The sequence below is a fragment of the Neocloeon triangulifer genome, unplaced genomic scaffold, assembly GCF_031216515.1.
Source record: "Neocloeon triangulifer isolate White Clay Creek 2 clone unplaced genomic scaffold, ASM3121651v1 ptg000001l, whole genome shotgun sequence".
Classification (NCBI taxonomy): Eukaryota; Metazoa; Arthropoda; class Insecta; order Ephemeroptera; family Baetidae; genus Neocloeon; species Neocloeon triangulifer.
Window position 1 is genome coordinate 4,008,210 of NW_026775544.1, and position 18,639 is coordinate 4,026,848.

Genomic DNA, 18,639 nt, shown 5'->3' on the forward strand with positions numbered 1-18,639 from the left:
TACTATTTTGGTGTTTGGTTCACGTAAGGAACATCAGGAAAGCAACTTTTAGTTTGGTGGAAACTATCAAGATAAAAAAGTAATCTAAAAGGAGAGAGTGGTAAAGAATTTTGAGAAGTGTGTCGGTAAAAATATTAAGGATGCAGCTTGGAAAAAGTTATTTTAATAAAACAGAACGTTAAAATAAAACATAAATATTTGCTATAAAAATTTACTTTTAAATTAACTTTTTTCTTTCTACTTTCAAAGACTTAAGTAATTCTGCATAACATATTTTTCATGTTAATAAGTGAATTTATTTTTAAAATGTTTACACCAATATATTTACATTTATATAATATAAAAAATTATAAAAGTAGCTTCTTTCTTAATGTTTTATTACTTCATACATATTTTATTTTTTATTAATTTATTTTGTCGAATGACAAAATGTTTTAATTTTATGCGTCATAATAAAGAATCAAAGGAATACAAATTTTTAACTCTCATTTTAAATTAAAAAAAAAAAGCTTTTTAGTTTTATTTTACGCGAAAGAAATTTCACTTTAAAACTTAATATAAATTATTTTAGCATGATGTATTGAAATAAATTTCTAACTATATGATTATTCTAAATGTTGTGATATGATTTTAGGTTTTTTTTTTATTGAGAATTGATATCATGGTATGTAATTCATAATCATAACATTATTTTTTTCAAAGTGGAAAATTCCGCCGATTATATTTAACTAAAAAGACTTTTTATCGATCAATTTAATTTCACAGTATTAAAAAAGAGAAAATCAACACTCATATAATATTTGATTTTGTATTTAAAGATTGGTGGTTAAGTTCAAAAGAAAAACAACATTCAGTATATCTCTTACAACTTTATTGAGACATGTAAGGGGATTACATAAAGCCGTATAATGCAACTGAACAGCCAGTGCCTTTTTATATTATTTTTCAATTATTCTGCTATATACTGACCCAAATTGAACATGAACCAAGTATATAATCCGAAAGTGTCATCATCGTTCCATTCAAGTTGAATATAGCGACAATCATAATTTTTAAACTTTTATTCCCAAACGTGAGTTAAATACTTTTTTAAAGTTTTCTATCATCAAAACTTTTCTTCTTTGCTTTTTTTTTTTTAGATAAAGAGGCATTACTATAGTACACTTAACTTTACACTGCCAATTAAATTTATTGTGAATGCAGAGGGGACAATCTAAATTATTGTAATTGAATGAAGGAAATAAAAAAGGAAAAGAAACTGCAGAATTAATGAAAAAAACTCCGAGTGGGCCTAAAATTTAATGAAGCACAAAAAGTTCTTCATGATAAAATTTAACATGCAATAAAATAGGATAAAAGGAAAATACAATATTAGAAATAGTTGATCGTGTATTGAAATACACTCTTGAAATTCAATTGAAGTTTATAAACGAGCGTGCCGTAAAAGAAGAAAATTCAATAAAAATAAATGTATAATTAATGTATTAATTTACATCACAAAAGGGTGCACGTCTCAGCAAATTATTATCATCATTTTTTTCGCGTTTTTCGTTTTATTATAAAAATCATGCTTGAACCGAAGGTAACATACCCTCGACACAAGTATTTTTGCTTTTATTCATTAGCATTTAATTATTATTATTTGAAGACATGAAATTTTTCATTGAACAAACCAACACTGGAGGCGATACAATATTTGTCTAGAGCGTTCAACATCTTGTCCAGGGCGGCGACCCGAACAGCCAGTGTCCGGGCGCGCCGGCCGCTTTTAAACATCCTCATCAAAATTCGCTTGATTTCCAGTATCCAAATATGGATCAAACACTCGTATTTAAAATATACCGGGTTAACAATTCTTTCCGCGCTCTGCCAACATGTCCATCCACCTTCCAGGATGAGAAACTAACAAAAGCTATTAAATTTTCCAGCGTTTCTTTTTTACTTCACGAGAGTTGATTTCATAATTATTATAATTTCTTTTCTTTCTTTGTGTAAAATAATATTTTTTTTACTCTTTTAAATTTAAAAATAATTCATAACATTGTACATAATTATTTAAAAGTAATTGCTATCAAAGCCAAAACCCACTCCTCACAATTACCAGAGAAATTTTATAGTTATGTGTAATTAAAACCTAAACAAAAAATTCAAAATGACAATAGCGTTTTTGTGGTATTCACAAAAATTCTTTGCTGGTCATGGATTTTTGCGCCTTCTGTTTGTGTTGTAGTTGTTGTAGTACAAAAAATAAAAATCCATTACCGGCTGGGACAAAAAGAACTTCTCGCCATTTCCCGCCGCCAAGTGGCTCGGCGTCGGAAATATCGCACATAATTAAGTGGGGCGGCTGCCGCCCCCCGCGGGGGACGAGCAGCCGCCCCTCTTGAACACAATGTTAGTTGAGAACATGCATTAACGGGTACTGTACCGCGCCTACTTCTTAATACCAAGAGATGAGATTATACTTTGCAGTTTTGGCACATTGAATAGTAGGACAATATGCTCTTCTTGTTGTGGTTTCACCCATGCACATTAAATAATTAACATTTTTATTTTCATACGATTCAACAAGGGGGCGCAAAAAAGTCGCCGTCCCTACTTCTTATGTCACATTTTACATCAGTCTTACGCATGCTTTTTTCTGAAAAAAGCATCTCAGCAATCTTGTTTCAACATCCCTTATCAACCCATTCATCCATCCATGACAATTTGTTGTTTGTGTGTCTCTGTTAATCTTTCCAGTTGAATTTTCATCGTTTGAACTTTTTTTACGGTTGGTTGTTTTTTCGTCATTAGATTTTTCGTCACTACTCAGCAAAGACCAAGTTTGTGTATACCACTATTGCAATAATTAAGCCTATTATATGAATTACAATCAAAAACTGCTGTCGACATGAATATTGTAGATGATGTATGCAGTAGGTGTAAAAAGGTAATACAGAAAATTGAGGCGATCGGCACGTTCGACCAACCCGAGCGCCGGACGGCCGTCCAACTGCTGTGTCATTCCGATCCACCGACCGAGAGCCGGCGGTCGGGTCCGTTCAAGCCACCAATCGCCGGCAACTACGTCAAATAATTACAACTTAACATTGAAAACTTACAAGAACATTATTAATTCAAAAAAATTTACTGTGTAAATCAAATCTATGTATATAAAAGAAACACTAAAAATGCCAAACTGTTAAAAATCAATTCATCTCGCTAGTCCCATGTTGCATTACTTGCACAAACAATTAAAAGCCTTGGCATATTCATCTGTCAGGAGCTCGATTTAGTGGGTCTGCGTAAATTGCGGGAGTACTCCTGATTTCAAGTGGTGTTTTCTTGTCATTTTGTCAAATACCGCGCCCGCACTTACAAATTAAATATTTATAATCAATCGATCAATTAAAATCGTGATAATCGGCATTATTAAATCGTGTGAGTTTTAACTTTTAGCATAGCGTGGTTCTGTTTTTCGGGTGTCCCCCACAGTGTGATGTGGTCGCCAGAACTTAGGGGGGTTAAAAAAAGGAGAGGCAACTGATTGCATATGCGCAAGGGAGGGCTACAAAAATAATAAACGTTTTTCTGGAATTTCTAATTTCTGTAAAAAAGGTTTTTAAAACCGTCGGTTAATATCTGTTTTGCTTTTGTCATCATTTGAATCCCTGGTAAATTTCAGCAGTGTAATAGAACATTCACTGAGTGTATGTAATTTTCTCGTTTACAATTTGTAGTAATACTAATCAAACTATTTAAGTGCTTTACAAGCACGCACGATTTGGAAATAAATAATTTTTTCACCATTGATAACATTTTTATCACAAACTTGGGCTTAGACCATTAAATGCGTTGTTAGGGTTTCAAACAACAATTATTTCCATCATGAATAACATGCATTAAAATTTCGTAAACACTCTTTTTAAAAGTTTTTAACAAGAATGCGTGTGTATGTTTCTTTGTATATCTTTTTTTCACTTGCGTGATTAACATGCTAATTCATGTTCCTAGTCTACCTACAGAGTGAGTGTTCTTCCTACGGTAAGACCAAGAGTGTGATAAAATATTACCTTTCATTTCTATTACAGAGTGGACCTTTTTGTTTCTTGTTTTTTAAAAACACCATTTGCATGGGAATTACTTTTTTTTAGAGCAACATAGCATTTTGAATGAACTGTATTATTATTAATATTGAATTTCGGATAAGACCGAGTAGTTTTGTTGTTGCTTGTGTGCAGTACATAATTTCATTTTTTTTTGTTGTATGGATGTTTTTTAAGTGTACAAAGTGGGTTTGCTGAGCAACAATTCTCACTTAAGAAGTAAACAAACAAAAATTCGAGCGACTTCCTTCTTCTCTAAGATTTTTTCAAAATAGGCTAGAGACGAAGTAAGTGGCTGAAAATTATTCACTTGCAGTTCATTACAACAACATTCTCTCGACCGTTACTCCCCCCTCCGATATGTCCTGCAATTAATTCCTCTTATTGTGTCAACTTCCAACACAGGGGTATCGTTTGAATTTTAGGCTGGATACAGTAGTAGGAGGCTGCTTTAGATGATGCTGTTGTTAAAAGGGGTGGTTTTGTGTATGTGTGTGGGTGGTTTTCGTGTTTTGCTCTTTTTCTGAGAGAGAAGAATTCCGCTGGTTCTACGGGGAGAACTGACACCTTAATTCCATGATTGTCCATATGAGTCTTGGTACCACTGCTGGTCTCCTCCTCCTCCGCTGTTGGGCGAGCAATAGGTATTGCCACCATTGACACCACCACCGATAAACGATGCACTCAAGGGCTGCTGTGGAATTGGCTGACTGCCCCATGTGTTGCTTCCACTGCCCTCTCCGCCACTAGCTGCCGATGAGCTGCTTCCTCCTGCTTCTCCTCCATTGTTGCCTCCTGATGAAGCTGTGGTTTGGAAGCGCCTCTTTGACTCCCCTTGGTTCTGGTGCCCTCCGTCGAACTTGCGTTTACCTGTGCCAGAGAGGAAACGCTTATTACTTACACCTGCAGTCGCGCCTCCTGCTAATTGGATTTTGTGGCCAATCCGATTATTTGCGAGAGAAACATTCCGCAGTGCTTCGACCAAAGGAAAAGTCAATTTCAATTGTCGAAGGACCTTCGAACTGTTGTCCCGCAAATCAGTCACTAATGTAACTTAGGTACTTAACGGTTGGATTAGTTCTTGCAGAAGCCGTCTTGCAGTTAAACAAGCCACGGTTCATAGTAACTAAGCAACCATTTGGATGTCTCAAAAAAATTGGCTCATTTGTTAAGAATTATTGCAAAAGTTAGAAAAACTTGCACATGGACATACTCCTACATAATTAGCAGATGCAGCTAGTATATGCATGTATTTATATTGTCCTGTCTAAATAAGTAAGCCAATAACAATAACCTATCATAAGCCAATTCGATCTATGAGACGAGCTCCCCCAAAAGAAAATTACCAACCGAGAATCGGGGATCCAAATGTGAAAAAAATAATTATTCATATAATGGAAATTATGCGGCCGAAAACTAGTGTTCTTGTTGAGAATTTTGGATGGGAAGATTACAGGGTGCGGATGGTTGTCTTTCAAAAGAGCTCAGGTGGTGAATACCAAAACAAAAATATTCACCAAAATGCATGCTTCTCTGCCGTCCGTAAATGAACAAGATGGAAAAAGAAAAATAAGTAAAAAAAAAAAATGTAAATGTGACAAGACTCAGAGGAACACACATTCTCAATTTTAAATAAAATGTACAAAAGAGTAAAAAAGGAACCAATACAGACCATCCTCACCTGGTAAACTTGGGCCCGCCGATTTGGCGGCTGCCGCCTCTTTGGCTGCTGCCGTTGTTGCCCCACGTGTTCCGTTGTTGTTGGCCTTGCCACGTGTTCCCCCGTTGTTGGCCCCCCCTCGGCTGGGTGTTCCCCGGCCACGCTGTGGCATTCCCGGAGGGCCACCGGCCCTGCCACGCGCTACCACCCCACGCCCACGGGAAGCCGCCTGTAACACGATCAACAAACACAGTGACTAGGTGTTCTTGCGGGGCCAAACAGGTCAGAATTTCGCCAAACAAAGGTGAGCCAATTCTTGATTAGTGATGTGAGGAATTTAGTTGTTTTAGAATTTTATGTGTAATGACCAGCTCAATGATTGAAGAAGACAGCAATGAAAAATTTTTTATAGATAGAGAGGACCTTCTGGTCTCGGTTGGCAGGACTCGAAATGGAAAAGCTCACTCGGTGAAAAAAGTAGAAAAGTGCATGCTGCTACCTGCTATGCTCTCAACTGTGCTGTTGTGTAAGCCAGTTTTTACCTTGTTGCTCGACTATCCGACTAAGGGCTATTATGAGGGCCATGCTGTAAGGGTTAATGGAAGTGCATTCATCTCCATTCACACCACAACACTGAAAACCTTGGCAGAAGCAGCATCATCACAAGCAGCCGGTCTTAGAAAGCGGATGTAGGTATGCTATTTTGGGGGATGGCTTGGCAGCTAGACCTGTTGTAACAAAATTGGCCAGAATAAGTGCAGAAGTGTGCGCGGTTCCGTTTGTACAACAGGACTGGCTGCAAGCATTGCGTTGCAACTACATTACTAACTACAAGAAACACTAGTTTTCCAAAATATAGGTAATATATATTTATTACTTTAAGTCTCTTATCCAAAAATCATATCTAAGCAAAAAACTTACTAACAATACTGGTTTGTATATTATAATATATGTATGTATTTATAACTTTAATATTTGTATATAAAATGCTCAAGTCTTGTCGCCCCAGCTCAGATATGATGGCTTAACATTTAATCACAATTGAAAAATTTTGATAAAGAGGGCCAAGCTCGCGACTCTTACATCAGCATAACTCGAGCGCAAGTGTGACTGAGAATGGCAGTCATTATGTCTGATGTTGGGACACGAGCGGCTCCTCGCCGTAAGACATTCAACAATCATCTAACAAATTTGAAAAAATTTTAAAAACCCACCGGCTGGGGCTGCCTGCCTCTTCCACGTGGGGCCGCGGATGGATGCAAGGCGTAATCATAATAGTAATCGTCGTATCTATAATAGTCATCAAAATAAGGATCACTGTAGCCGCCACGATAATCACCATAACCGTAATAGTCGTAATCATAATCTAAAAACAGCCAAGAGAGATCCAATTTAGCCGAAATTGCCCCACCATTGATTGTTTAAATTAAAATCTTTGGTATAAAACGAACTTAAAAATAATGGCATGCTGTGATATCAAAGAGGTCTAATACTTCTCAAAGAGAGGGACAACTGCAGAAGTATCAGACTACAAAAAGAACTTTTAATGTAACTGGCACCACAACCACAAGTTCTCTCCTTGCCTTGTCAAATTTAAGTTACAACAAGGATAGTTGAGCACAGGTTAAGAGCCATGCTACTGTGATAGGTGATGACTGAAATAAAACAAAACCATTCATGCAAACAAAATAAAATCACGATGAAATGATATTTGAGAAGAATATATATTGAGGAGCCATGATATGAATTTAAATTTAAGACAATTAAAAAATATTAATTAAAAAAAAGCTCACATCACTGGGCACAGGGTTTAATGAAATGATAATAGCAGAACACATATGTAATGTAGGGACACAAGACTCGAAACAGAAAATGACGGGACAGAATGAGTGGTAATGAGTGTGACAGGTAGTTATTTTTGATTTGGAAATGAAACTGCAGTCTGGCAGTGGGAGAGGTCAAGAGGAGTGATGAAGCTACCACAGAAAGGCATTTGGAGGATGTGTCAAGGAAATGTCGCCAGCACCACAGTGTAAAGGGTTTATCCTGCTGGGCTTACCATAGTCACCACGAGTAAGACCGCCTCTCAAGGGGGTGCCACCTGGGCCTCCACGGGGGCCAATGCCAATGCTGCAATTAACTGCAATGAGCAATCTGCTACCGTAAGGGTTGTGTTTCCAACATACCCTGCTCTTTGGCCGATCATCTGCATCATGCGCCTCTCACGGGCTCTCAACATTTCCTCTTTTTTCTTTTTGTCGGAAGGAGGCTTGGCTAATGAAACCTCAATGTGTGCTCCATTAATGTCCTTTCCATTCAACTCATTCATAGCCTGTCGATAAGCCTTAAATGTAAATTGGGACCATATTTATAGGTAAAATCAACTCACCAAAACAGCTTGATCACGGTCCTCAAAGTGCACAAATGCATAATCCTTGATTTTCTTTACCCTCTCTACCTTTCCAAATGACTCAAACGATTCCTTCAACTTTTCCTCAGTGCAGTCTTGTGTAAGATTCCTCACATAAAGCACCTTCACCTGCAAGCAACAAAGACAAATTTATTACTTATTTAATACCCCTTCATTTTATTGTTACCTTCGACATTGTCTCTTCATCAGGCTCCTCTTGCGGATCTGCCCAGTCTACAATAATATCACAGCCCCAAACCTTTACACGACCTGTTCCCAAGCGACGCTTTGCTAATGATGCTGCCTTGTGGGATTCGTACTCCAAAAAGCAAAAACCCCTATTCTTCTTCTTGTCATCTGGAGAACTGTAGATTATCACCTCTGTGAGGCCAGCTGCAATTGACAGAAACGATTAACCAAAACTTTTAGTCACAAGCTGTCAGAAATGTGAGGAGTGGAATAATGAAAATTTAGCAATCGACGTGGAAACTGCTTGTGAATATTATAACACTATGTACAAATAGTGTGACCAAGAAGTGCAGTCGCCGGCTGGAAAGAAGCAGTCTCCAGGCGATTCTAAAAAATATATGATACCAGTCAACCCCCGTAACAAACGCACGCCGATGCATTTTGCCACGCACTGGATAGCCAGCAAGGTGCCTCCGATTGATGTCAGCGGGATCAAATTTGTGGAGGGCAAAGCCTCTGCAGTGAGATGATGAGCTCAAGGCAGAGACTCTTTTTAGAGAATAGCAGCCACACATTTTAACCCACTGTGACTGGTATTATATTGAGAGATGAGCCAGATCATTATTTACAAAGAGACGTGGATGTAAGAAGGGTTAAAATAAGATGATGTAATTATAATAAAAACGAATAATTATTAGGATGTAAAAAAATATTGAAGTACATCAAAATGCAGCTGGCTCAACTTACGTGCATGTTTTGTAAACTCTTCTAATAATTCATCCCGATCACGGTTCTTAGGTATATTTCCAACAAACAATCGATGATTATTATAGGAAATGGTAACACCAATCTTTTTGCCTTTTCGAATTTCATAATCATTCAGCTGGAAACAATGATAAAAGCATACAGAAAGCCAATTAGTACAATAATTGGTATCTATGCTTTTGGGTGGGCTTTGATTTGTTTTTGTTCAAAATCATATATATATGAATAAATTGCATGGAGGAAGGGAACTGGCTGAAAAAGAGGGGTGTGGTAGTGAGAAGGCAGGCGTACGCATTTCGTTATTAAACATTAGGGCAGCACCCTGACTGGCTCCTGTTTTTCTGACCCTTTCCTAACCCTTGACTCCTGGCACTTTTGCTTAATTTATTTGTTTCAGCTTGATTTTTTCATCAGCTTAACTTATGAGCAAAAAAGATAGAAACTTCGAACCGACACCTCTGTCCGATTTTTCTTTTCAACTTTACCTGTTAATTTACCGAATTCTTCCATTATCTCCTCTTTGCCTCTAGACTTAGGAATGTTGCCGACAAAAAGACGCAGATTCGGAACACTAATGTTAACTTTCAGTGTCTTGCCAGGTTTGATCTCATAACTATCGAGCTGTGAAGAAAACAGATTCATGCCAAAGATTCTGACTTTTGTAACTTTCCTTAACAAAGAATAAAAAACAAAAAAAGAATAATATAACGCACCCCGCTGAAGGGCGGAGAGAAGACAACAAGCAAGTTTCAAAAGAAAGAAAAATGCCTATAGGAAGAATCAAAATCATAAAATGGCTGTTATGTCGTATCACTACTTCCAAAGGAAAAATCAACAGGGCATGCAATCTCTTGATTTTACAACAAAAAATAATTGAGTCAACTAAAAAGTAAAGCAAAAACGTAAAAAAAAAATTAAAAAACTCATGTTCAACAAAACATGGTGATAATAACTTGCTTTCTTTAAGTACTTGGCTCCGATGGTGGAAGTGGATTGATTTTCCGAACATCCTCCTAACGCACTATGAACCAAGTCCCAATTTTGCTCATTTAAACAAAAGCAAAGAGGAGACCTGGAAGCAACAGGAGCCCATTTGTGTGCCGCCTTTTGCGAGGCCCTTCACGCCTGGCTGCTCGCTCCAGGGGTTTTTTCTACTCGAACTAGTTCAACTACTTGGTGGTTTCAATCAGGAAGGGGATTGGTAGGGGGCAGATAGAATAAAGACAGAGAAATAGAGAAACTGTCGAGTACAACTCAGTGAATATTTGATCGGTTGTAAAGACTTTTTTGTTAATTTGAGAGAAAAGTAGATAAAACGTTAGGCCCAAATACCAATAGGTGAGTGGTATTCAATCGGTTTTGTGTCTTACCTCACGAACAGCCTGCTGAGCAGCATCCCTCGAGGTAAATGTGACAAATGCATATCCTCGATTTTGCCCGGTCATCGGGTCCATCATGAGCCTCAGGTCCCAGATCTTGCCACATTTTTCAAACAAGGGGATAAGTTCGTCCTCGTACATGTCTCGAGGTATTTTTCCGCAAAACACCTAAAACATGGCATATTGTCTGAATTAGCAAAATAATCATTATAAATTATATAGCAAAAATATTAAATATTTTCTTTACAAAAATAATAATAATAAGGGCCCTTGTGAAAAATATTGCTGAAGTTAATATTCTAAATGTATGAAGGGGGGGGGGGGTTAACACAGAAGTTAAGGACTCCTTATTGGCAAAGTCAAATCAAGTCTTTACAACAATGGTGATTAAAATTTCCAATTGTCTTTCAACAATCGCAAAAATCTGTTTATATTGTTGTATCGACTTGATTTGACTATGTCAATAAGAAGTCCTTAACAAAACGGAATCCATCTTAATACTTAATAGGCTTTATGTTTGTGTTTCCAATTAATTAATTTTCACATTTTTAGTAGTATAGGAACCATAACATGTATCTATTAATTTGTTCAAAATCAGTTATTTCAATAATCATTATTTTTGTATGAAATTACAAACGTAAAATTTTTAGAATGGCTTTATTTCCAATGCATTTGTTTGCCTTTATATTAAAATATAATTTGAGTTTTTTAAATAATTATTTTACTGACGACCATAACATGATTACAATTTTTTTAGTTAATTTATAGAGGAGTGCGGATTTTATATTTTTTTCTAAGAAAATGAAGGTTTGGCTGATAAGAGAAGAAACAGACATCCACTTCCACTTAACAGGAAATTATATTTTTAGTCATTGTTAAAGACTCATAACATAGAATTATAGGAATCTTAAGCAACAGTTTTAATTTATTGAGAAATATTCAGCAATTTTTTCTAATTTTAAAACCATTCTTTAAAATTTTAGAAGTAAATTATTAATAATTGTTATGCCCAAATACATAAATGAATAACTATGAAGATTGAAGATAAATAAATTGGCTGAAAAATTTATTTACTTAAAATTGGGATTTTCCACGCGCAAAATACATAACATTATTGCTTTTTAATGTCAGCAATGTTTTGAGCTGATCATTGTTTAACTTCCTGTTTAAACGCGTCAGCAGTTTTTATTTCCATCAAAACAAAAATTTATTGTGTTTCGTTAGGGCTGACGTGTACCAAAATTCAAAATGTTCGAAATAATGAAATACATAAAAAAAACAGTTACAAGCTACCACTAATTGTGTTAATTAAAAACAAACAGTACCTCGCATCCATTTCCAGGTGTTGGCTTCTCCCAATTGGGTGGTGGTCCGCCGTATTTGCGTTGACCAGTTGTGACGTCAAGGGTGTAGCCAGTTCTGTCAAGGATGGCCCGAATTTTGTCTTCATCGGGCGCCTTGGCGGTTGTAGGTACTTGTGAAGTTTGGCCGGCACGGCTCTTCTGGCGGTAGGTTTTCATGACCCCGCATAGGAACGCAGATTTGTTGGAGACATGCTCCAGATTAGAGTCCAGAAACTGTGTCAGGACATTTAGAGCACCATCGACCGGGAACTCTTTCAGGGCATCTAATGCTCTTTCGTCCAGGTCTGCATGAGCTAATTTTCCTGCACGACAAAACAGCACACACATCAGCTCACGTGTCACAAAATTGCACACTCGGAATGACCAACCTGTTTTGTAGATTTCATCTAACTTTGAGGCAACTTTTTCATCTAATCCGTACTCGATGAGTTTGCTGTAGTCCTCGGAGTGAGGCTCTGATGAGCTTTTGTCTAGTTCTTCTTTATGGTCCATCTTGGGGTCACCATTTCCCTCTGCCATAACTGCCAACACAAGGTCAAAAACAAACAATTAGAAATGATTTTTTAGGAAAAGAATTCGGAGAGAATTTGGAAAAAGTGTCCCGGCGCGATGACAACACCACAAAGGAACTCGCCCGTGTCCATAACGAATGTATATTTTCGGCTGCAGCAATAACAAGCAACGTCTCTAATTGCCCGCTACCCCCCGAAGCTAAACACGCGTCGTGATGGCCCTCGAAAAATCAAAACACTGGTCCCGAAATGGTTTGCCGAGCACCAACGACCTTCGAATGTGACAACCCACCGTTCGGCGCGTGTCCGATAGGCGGAATCGGCCCGCAGAATTCGCGAATTCGTACATTCCTGAGCACCGTCTCGGTACACTCATCGCGCCAATTTGCAAGCCTCCATTACGAATCTAAGTGCACGCCAGCACCGTATTACCAAAATCCGCGATACCAGTAGAAATTAGGTCGTATTCGGTTGGGACAGCGAAGGAATTCTTGGTGCGGCCGTTATTTGATGGCGAGGCAGTGGCGGGTTGGGGTGGCCGCCGACGAGATCGAACAAGAATCAACAATCAAATTTGGCCGGCCGGTTCGCAGGCGGTTGTTGTGCGGGACGAGAAAACGGTCACCGAATAGTGACACGTTCGAACGCGTTTCCGACGTGTCGCGAGCCCCCTAAAAATGACCCCGGGCGGCGGCGCAACCAGAAAGAAATGACGAGTACCTGGAAGACGGCGTGAGGTGCGAATCTAACGAATAATCACCAAAAACATTACCTTATAAACACACTAATTGTATCCTCCGCGAGGGAAATGGCGTCGAGGGCAACGTCAAGCAACGTGATCAGCCAGATATCTCGGGGGTTTCAAAATGACGCGCAAGGACTAGCCTCGCGCGCAGACCGCTGCAAATGTGCGCCAGCTTATCAACGGGCAACGCAAAACGGCGTACGCGAGTACCTCGGTGGAAACTTGAAACCGGCCGAGGCATGTGCGTCGAGAGTTCGCATTTTTACGTCTCACTCATTCGCGTTCAAACTAGACAGACAGCGCACCACGGTCGCAAGTGGGAGATATTGCCATTTTTTCGCCACCGCTGACAAATGCAAAATTTTGCGAGCGAAATTAAATTCGATGGGCACTGAAATCAAAGAATTGATTAAACCTGAAACAGTAAAATAAAATTTAATACAAATTATTTTGAAATTTTGCAAAAATTAATTTCAAATTTAATTAAAAATTTGCACACATTTAAAAAAAAATTTGAAAGTTAAAAAAATGTAAAAGTACCTCATACAATATAAAATCACTTGGTAACCTCGTCTATTAAATTTGCGAATTTGCAAAAATTACTCCAGTGGCGCGGAGATTCAAACTGCCAGACTAGCAAACGACGCTCCCATTTACCAAGCAATGCCAACATGTGTACGTCATGAACATAACACACCCTCCCAAGATAACACACAAAGAGAGAAACTATGTATGTATGTGTGATAATATTGATAGAGATGGCACAGGAATCATAATTCTGTATCAAAAAGATTTCCTTCAAAAAATCAAAATTTATTGTTAACAAATTTTTTTAAGCAGACTAAAAACTGAGTTAATTCAAAGTGCACATTATAGTAAATTGCAGTCTCATTGTTAACATCCAAGCACAACTTCAGGAGGTTAAACAGACCCCAGAAATCCAGACTTTTCCAGCAGCTGGTCTCAATACGAGCTTTTCCATTATTCGATGAAACACTATTATGGCTAGAGAAGAAAAATTGTTATGTACAGAAATATTTTGTGTCTGGCTATAATTATAATTGGTTGGGAAAAGCTAATAGTTCACAAGTTGCGATTTGAGGCATAAAAAACAACCTCATCTTTTCAAATGAAATTCCGATTTTTCATACTAGAACTGGGTTGCTTATCAGTGTAATTTATTATGATAGTTTTTTCGCTTTGTGATAAAGTGTGTCAACAACTTTGCCCATGCTGTGGATCGTCTCCAGGGATGACTCAAACGTCTTGTCAGTGGGCGTCTCCTCAAATACTACTAACACACCCTCGCCTTGATCCAAAATTCCGTGGAATTTCTTATCGAGGATCATTTGCGACAACTTCTTTTCCACTTGTAGCATGGGAAGATCAATGGTTTTGGATATGTAATCCACCTATAATAAAAAAAAATGTGTTATTTTTTAATTTTTTAAAAACCAACAGAGCCGTATTTTAATTTAACAGTTTTATCTTTTAATTAACGCAGAAATTATTGTTTAATTTAAATAATATTTAGCCGATTCGAGACTTACCTGAACTCTAGAGTATGGTTCAATGATTCTACACAGGTTCTGCTCAAGCATGGTGTCGTACAGAGTGTCAAGATGTGCCCTGACGATTGGGTCATTTTTCAGTTCTGGTCCGTAAAGTTCAAGAGCCTTTGGGAAAAATATTATTTTTTGTTTGAGAAAGGCAGCAAGTAAAAACTTTCGAGTCATTACATTGCAAAATGGATTCTTCGCTAGATATTACTTACTTTAAATTGACTTGTTTCGGTTCATTTTAAAATTTCATTCAACAATTATTTTTACCAATTTGTATCAAAGATCTTCATTAAAAATCAAAATTTCTATCACTTTTTCTAATATTTAGCAACTCTTTAAATTTTGTACTTTTCCAGCTGGGAAATTATGGTTGATTTTACATATTAAATTTTTCATTGATTGACTCAAATAAATAATATCTTCTTAATGTCACAACTAACCGATTTGAAGTCGGCCAGGGACCTCTTGTGGCTGGCCATTGCCACCATTTTCATTGCCTCGATGTCCCTGCCTGCATACTTGAGGGCAAGCTTTCCACTGACAATGTTCTGCACGTCATCTGGCCTGGAAAATTCAATGCAAAAATGTAATTTTCCCCCTTCAACGTTATTTCTAAGTGTACGTGTTGAGCATGATTTTGGAGAGAAGCATGTACTTGAGGGCAGTGAGGGCTCTGCTGCTCTCGCCGGTATCGTAACCTTCAAACGCTTCGTAGAAATACGAGTATGCAGTTTTGAAGTCTCGCTCATCCGCAGCATGCAATATTCCTGGAATAACAATTTAAATTAATAATTTGTCAAATCTTCCCTTTCAATAACTCGTGTTGATAGGCTACAACACGAGTAGCCACAGGATATTAATTTTACTAGGACTTTTTTTTAAGGTTTTTATTTTATAAACCTCTCTTATTCACTAAACTTGAAGGATGTTTGTGCTTTTGAAGACACTGCATTATGAATAAATAAAAGGTAACATTTTCTGCCAATTTTACCTGACTGAAGGTCCAGAGACGCTTGCATTTTAGGAGGGCAGTAGATGGAGTTGGCCGTTGTTCTGGCTGAAGTAAGAGCAGCACGTGCCTTGGGCAGATTGCTCAGGGCATGATATGTCTTGCTCTCCAGCAGTTGAACCTGGGCATTGCATAATATAATAAAAGCTCAAACCTAAAACTTTCAATTTCTACCTCGACCAACAGATTTTTGTCATCCAATTTTTTGAGCTCTTTCAGCAGAGTGGAACCAAGGTGCAGGGCGTCTGTGTACATTTTGGTGTCAAAATACAAAGCTACTAATCTGGCTTCTAGGGACTGTCTGAGGAAGGTCCTCTTTTCCTGTTTTGCCCAATCAATGCATTCCTGTTTCAGACGAGGAAAATTTTATGTTTTAAAAATAGGAAATTTAGTTAAAATTACCAAACACAAAGGAACTTCGATGCCGATCCCGGCTTCAAGGTCCAAGAACATGTCCACTAGGGAGCGAACAAGTTTAGCAGCCTTAGCTTTGCTGATGAGACTGAGGAAAGGCCGTGTTGCCTTGATCAGCTCTCCAAGTTCTAGAAATTATAATTAGTATTAATGAGTTTTGAAAACTGATTTTTTTTACCTTTAGCTTTCTTCTCCTTCTTGAATAGCTCTCCCAATTGCATAATGCCTTGCTCCTTAATTCGAATTGATTCCTCGTCAATTGCATCTGGATCAAGTTTCCAAACTGTAAAAGAAACTAAATATCAAAACTCCAAACTTTGAAGAGAGATATATACATAAGCCAAAACAGTGAGAGTAATATTATTGACCGTTAATGAATTGAAGAGTAAATAAATTATATTTCAATTAAAAAATATAACTATAATTTAAATTTGATTTTAATCCAAGTATTAAGCAAAAGTAATGACTCTAAGTTGCTCAAGGTTGCATTGAAAACGTTCGATGAAAACTAAGTTGTTGGACTTTATTATTTCATCTTTATTCCGAGACTTAATTTTTCGAAGCGGTTGATCGTTAGAATTCTGCATATTCAGAACACTAGAATGGGCGAAACGGGTTTGTAACTTGGAAATGATTCCCAAAATTGGATTTAAAAGGCGCCGGGAGATCAGTGACCCCAAAATTTACACATGCCTCCAAAATTTTAAGTTTCTTCAGAATTCGCACAAACTCGACGGCTGCAAATTTTGATGTCAGATGAGAAATCATCCAAAATATTTTATAAAGCGTTTTACAAAAATTGAGACGCAGTAAATTATTGCAAAACGAGAGAAACTTAGACGTGACACTGCAAATTTTGCAATACGAAAACACGTCTCAATCGATGCGAATTTCCAAAAATCCGCACCAGTCAAGGCGACGATTTATGGTTTCAATGAAAGATCAGAGTGTTATCTACAAAATAACTCACCGATTTCTTTGTATATGCTAATTCCTTTCTCAGTATCTATCGAAGAAATCGCCTCGGCGCGTTCTAGCAACAGTGCAGTAGCCATTTTGGAAGCAGACGGGTCTCGACTCTCGACTGGCCGCGATCTCACGTTTTGCCGTCATCAGAGATTCCTCGACTGCCCGCTGCAATCTTCAGCGCTGCTGTCAGTGGCGCGAAACTATGCTGCTGCACTTGCACTGCTCTCAAATTCCACTTTCTGACTTCTGAGTCTTCTGATTCTGACGCGAATTATTTTTCGAAATAATTCTAGGTTTCAACGGTTTCACTCACAACCTTTTCCAAGAAGACAAAAAACAATTGAACAAATTTAATAAAACATTGTTGCGAAATTGAGTTCTCTGTCTCTAACAATGCAGACAAAAAAAAATTTGAGTGGATATTACATTGCAGTTTCAAGACTGGAAAAGGTATTAGGGTAAATTTGTTTTTGATGCAAACATATTGCATTAAATCTCTATCCCTCTACTGATTACCTCCATACCGATCCATAAATTTTCCATTTATTTTTATTTTATATCGTTTTATATAAAATTGAAGAGATGTGAATTATAGAAATATAATGGAGAGAAAGAGAGAATGGAAATATTTTAAATATTTTTATCGATTTTTATTGTTCAAAAATTTTAATCATGCAAAAGGATTATAACATGATACAATAGCTCTTATAAATAAATATAACTCTCATAAAGGCTGATTTTAATTTCTAATTTTTCGAAATTTAGAAAATTTCCTTTTTAACTAAAAGAAAATGCGTTGCAAAATTGAGCAGAATATCAATTAATCTTTTGCGTTTTTCTTTCTTTCTATATATTAGAAAAAAATGTGTGTCGTCATTCTATTAACAGTACAATTTTATGATTCTTATCTTAATATCTGATGGAATTATCATTATGCATTTTAGGACAAAGAATTGTAATAAAATTGACACAATTTTTTTTAGGAAATTATCCGTGTTACTTTTTAAAATAGTGATTATCGGTGATTTGATTAAGATAAGACGTCGACGTCATTTACTTTTAATTTATAGAATTTGTACAACAGGGAATTACCAGAAAACTTTTAGGTTCAAATTCGCAGTTTTTTCCAATAACAATAGTGATTTATTAACATTTATCAATATTTTAAATAATACCAGTTATTATTTGCTCTTTATTTATGATTAAACAACAGAGAATAAAATTATCATTTATTTGAGCCAAGTCTGATTGATATTTCTTTTTTGTATTTGAAAATTTTTTCGTTCAATAGACGCTATGCAGTTTTAAATTTGATACAAAATTTATAATTTACGTTCAAGTGATTTACTGCAAGAATTCAAAACATTGTACTAAATAAGTTTATTTCGTTTTTCTTTTTTTAATTTCAGTTTTTTATTCCATAAATAATGATTTTTTTTTATTACAATTTAATATAAGCATTATTCATTTGTAAAATTTTTGTGCTGGAAATTTCAAAGAGAATTTAAAATTTTGGTGGTGCAAAAAATGCGAGAGGCGGTGAAGTTTTGATTTAGATTTTTTTTTTTTTATT

At 36.8% G+C, this 18,639-nt stretch overlaps 2 protein-coding genes across 10 annotated transcripts; both read right to left on the reverse strand.

The window, feature by feature from the left end:
- Positions 1-849: 849 nt before the first annotated feature.
- On the reverse strand, positions 850-13,769 carry LOC132198424 (heterogeneous nuclear ribonucleoprotein R). Of its 9 annotated transcripts, none has more exons than XM_059622519.1 (12): positions 13,653-13,769; positions 12,224-12,376; positions 11,817-12,157; positions 10,483-10,659; positions 9,598-9,733; positions 8,346-8,551; positions 8,138-8,287; positions 7,935-8,092; positions 7,808-7,878; positions 6,963-7,114; positions 5,761-5,977; positions 850-4,958 (listed from the first exon to the last, which is right to left on the reverse strand). In XM_059622519.1, the coding sequence occupies exons 2-12, from the start codon at positions 12,372-12,374 to the stop codon at positions 4,657-4,659; spliced, it is 2,061 nt and encodes a 686-aa protein (XP_059478502.1). In that variant the 5' UTR covers positions 12,375-12,376; positions 13,653-13,769; the 3' UTR covers positions 850-4,656. The 9 variants fall into 9 exon arrangements, with proteins under 9 accessions (XP_059478502.1, XP_059478527.1, XP_059478466.1 ...); XM_059622544.1 differs by lacking the exons at positions 9,598-9,733; positions 13,653-13,769 and adding exons at positions 9,095-9,230; positions 13,140-13,281 and having other exon boundaries at positions 7,935-8,080; XM_059622483.1 differs by lacking the exons at positions 9,598-9,733; positions 13,653-13,769 and adding exons at positions 9,095-9,230; positions 13,140-13,281.
- Positions 13,770-13,904: 135 nt separating this feature from the next.
- Positions 13,905-17,215, reverse strand: LOC132198472 (26S proteasome non-ATPase regulatory subunit 11). The gene is made up of 9 exons (XM_059622556.1): positions 17,068-17,215; positions 16,276-16,380; positions 16,086-16,225; positions 15,858-16,028; positions 15,666-15,804; positions 15,297-15,441; positions 15,115-15,238; positions 14,663-14,788; positions 13,905-14,524 (listed from the first exon to the last, which is right to left on the reverse strand). The coding sequence occupies exons 1-9, from the start codon at positions 17,150-17,152 to the stop codon at positions 14,294-14,296; spliced, it is 1,266 nt and encodes a 421-aa protein (XP_059478539.1). The 5' UTR covers positions 17,153-17,215; the 3' UTR covers positions 13,905-14,293.
- Between the last annotated feature and the right edge of the window lie 1,424 nt (positions 17,216-18,639).

Excerpts from the sequence above, each read along its gene's own strand:
- LOC132198424 (XM_059622519.1), bottom strand. The coding sequence starts at position 12,374 with ATGGCAGAGGGAAATGGTGACCCCAAGATGGACCATAAAGAAGAACTA. Across the intron at positions 12,158-12,223 it reads AGATGAAATCTACAAAACAG|GAAAATTAGCTCATGCAGAC; the intron begins GTTGGTCATTCC and ends TTTGTCGTGCAG. Across the intron at positions 5,978-6,962 it reads GAGGCAGGCAGCCCCAGCCG|GCGGCTTCCCGTGGGCGTGG; the intron begins GTGGGTTTTTAA and ends ATCGTGTTACAG.
- LOC132198472 (XM_059622556.1), bottom strand. The coding sequence starts at position 17,152 with ATGGCTACTGCACTGTTGCTAGAACGCGCCGAGGCGATTTCTTCGATA. Across the intron at positions 16,029-16,085 it reads TCGAAGTTCCTTTGTGTTTG|GAATGCATTGATTGGGCAAA; the intron begins GTAATTTTAACT and ends CGTCTGAAACAG. Across the intron at positions 14,525-14,662 it reads AACCATACTCTAGAGTTCAG|GTGGATTACATATCCAAAAC; the intron begins GTAAGTCTCGAA and ends TTTTTATTATAG.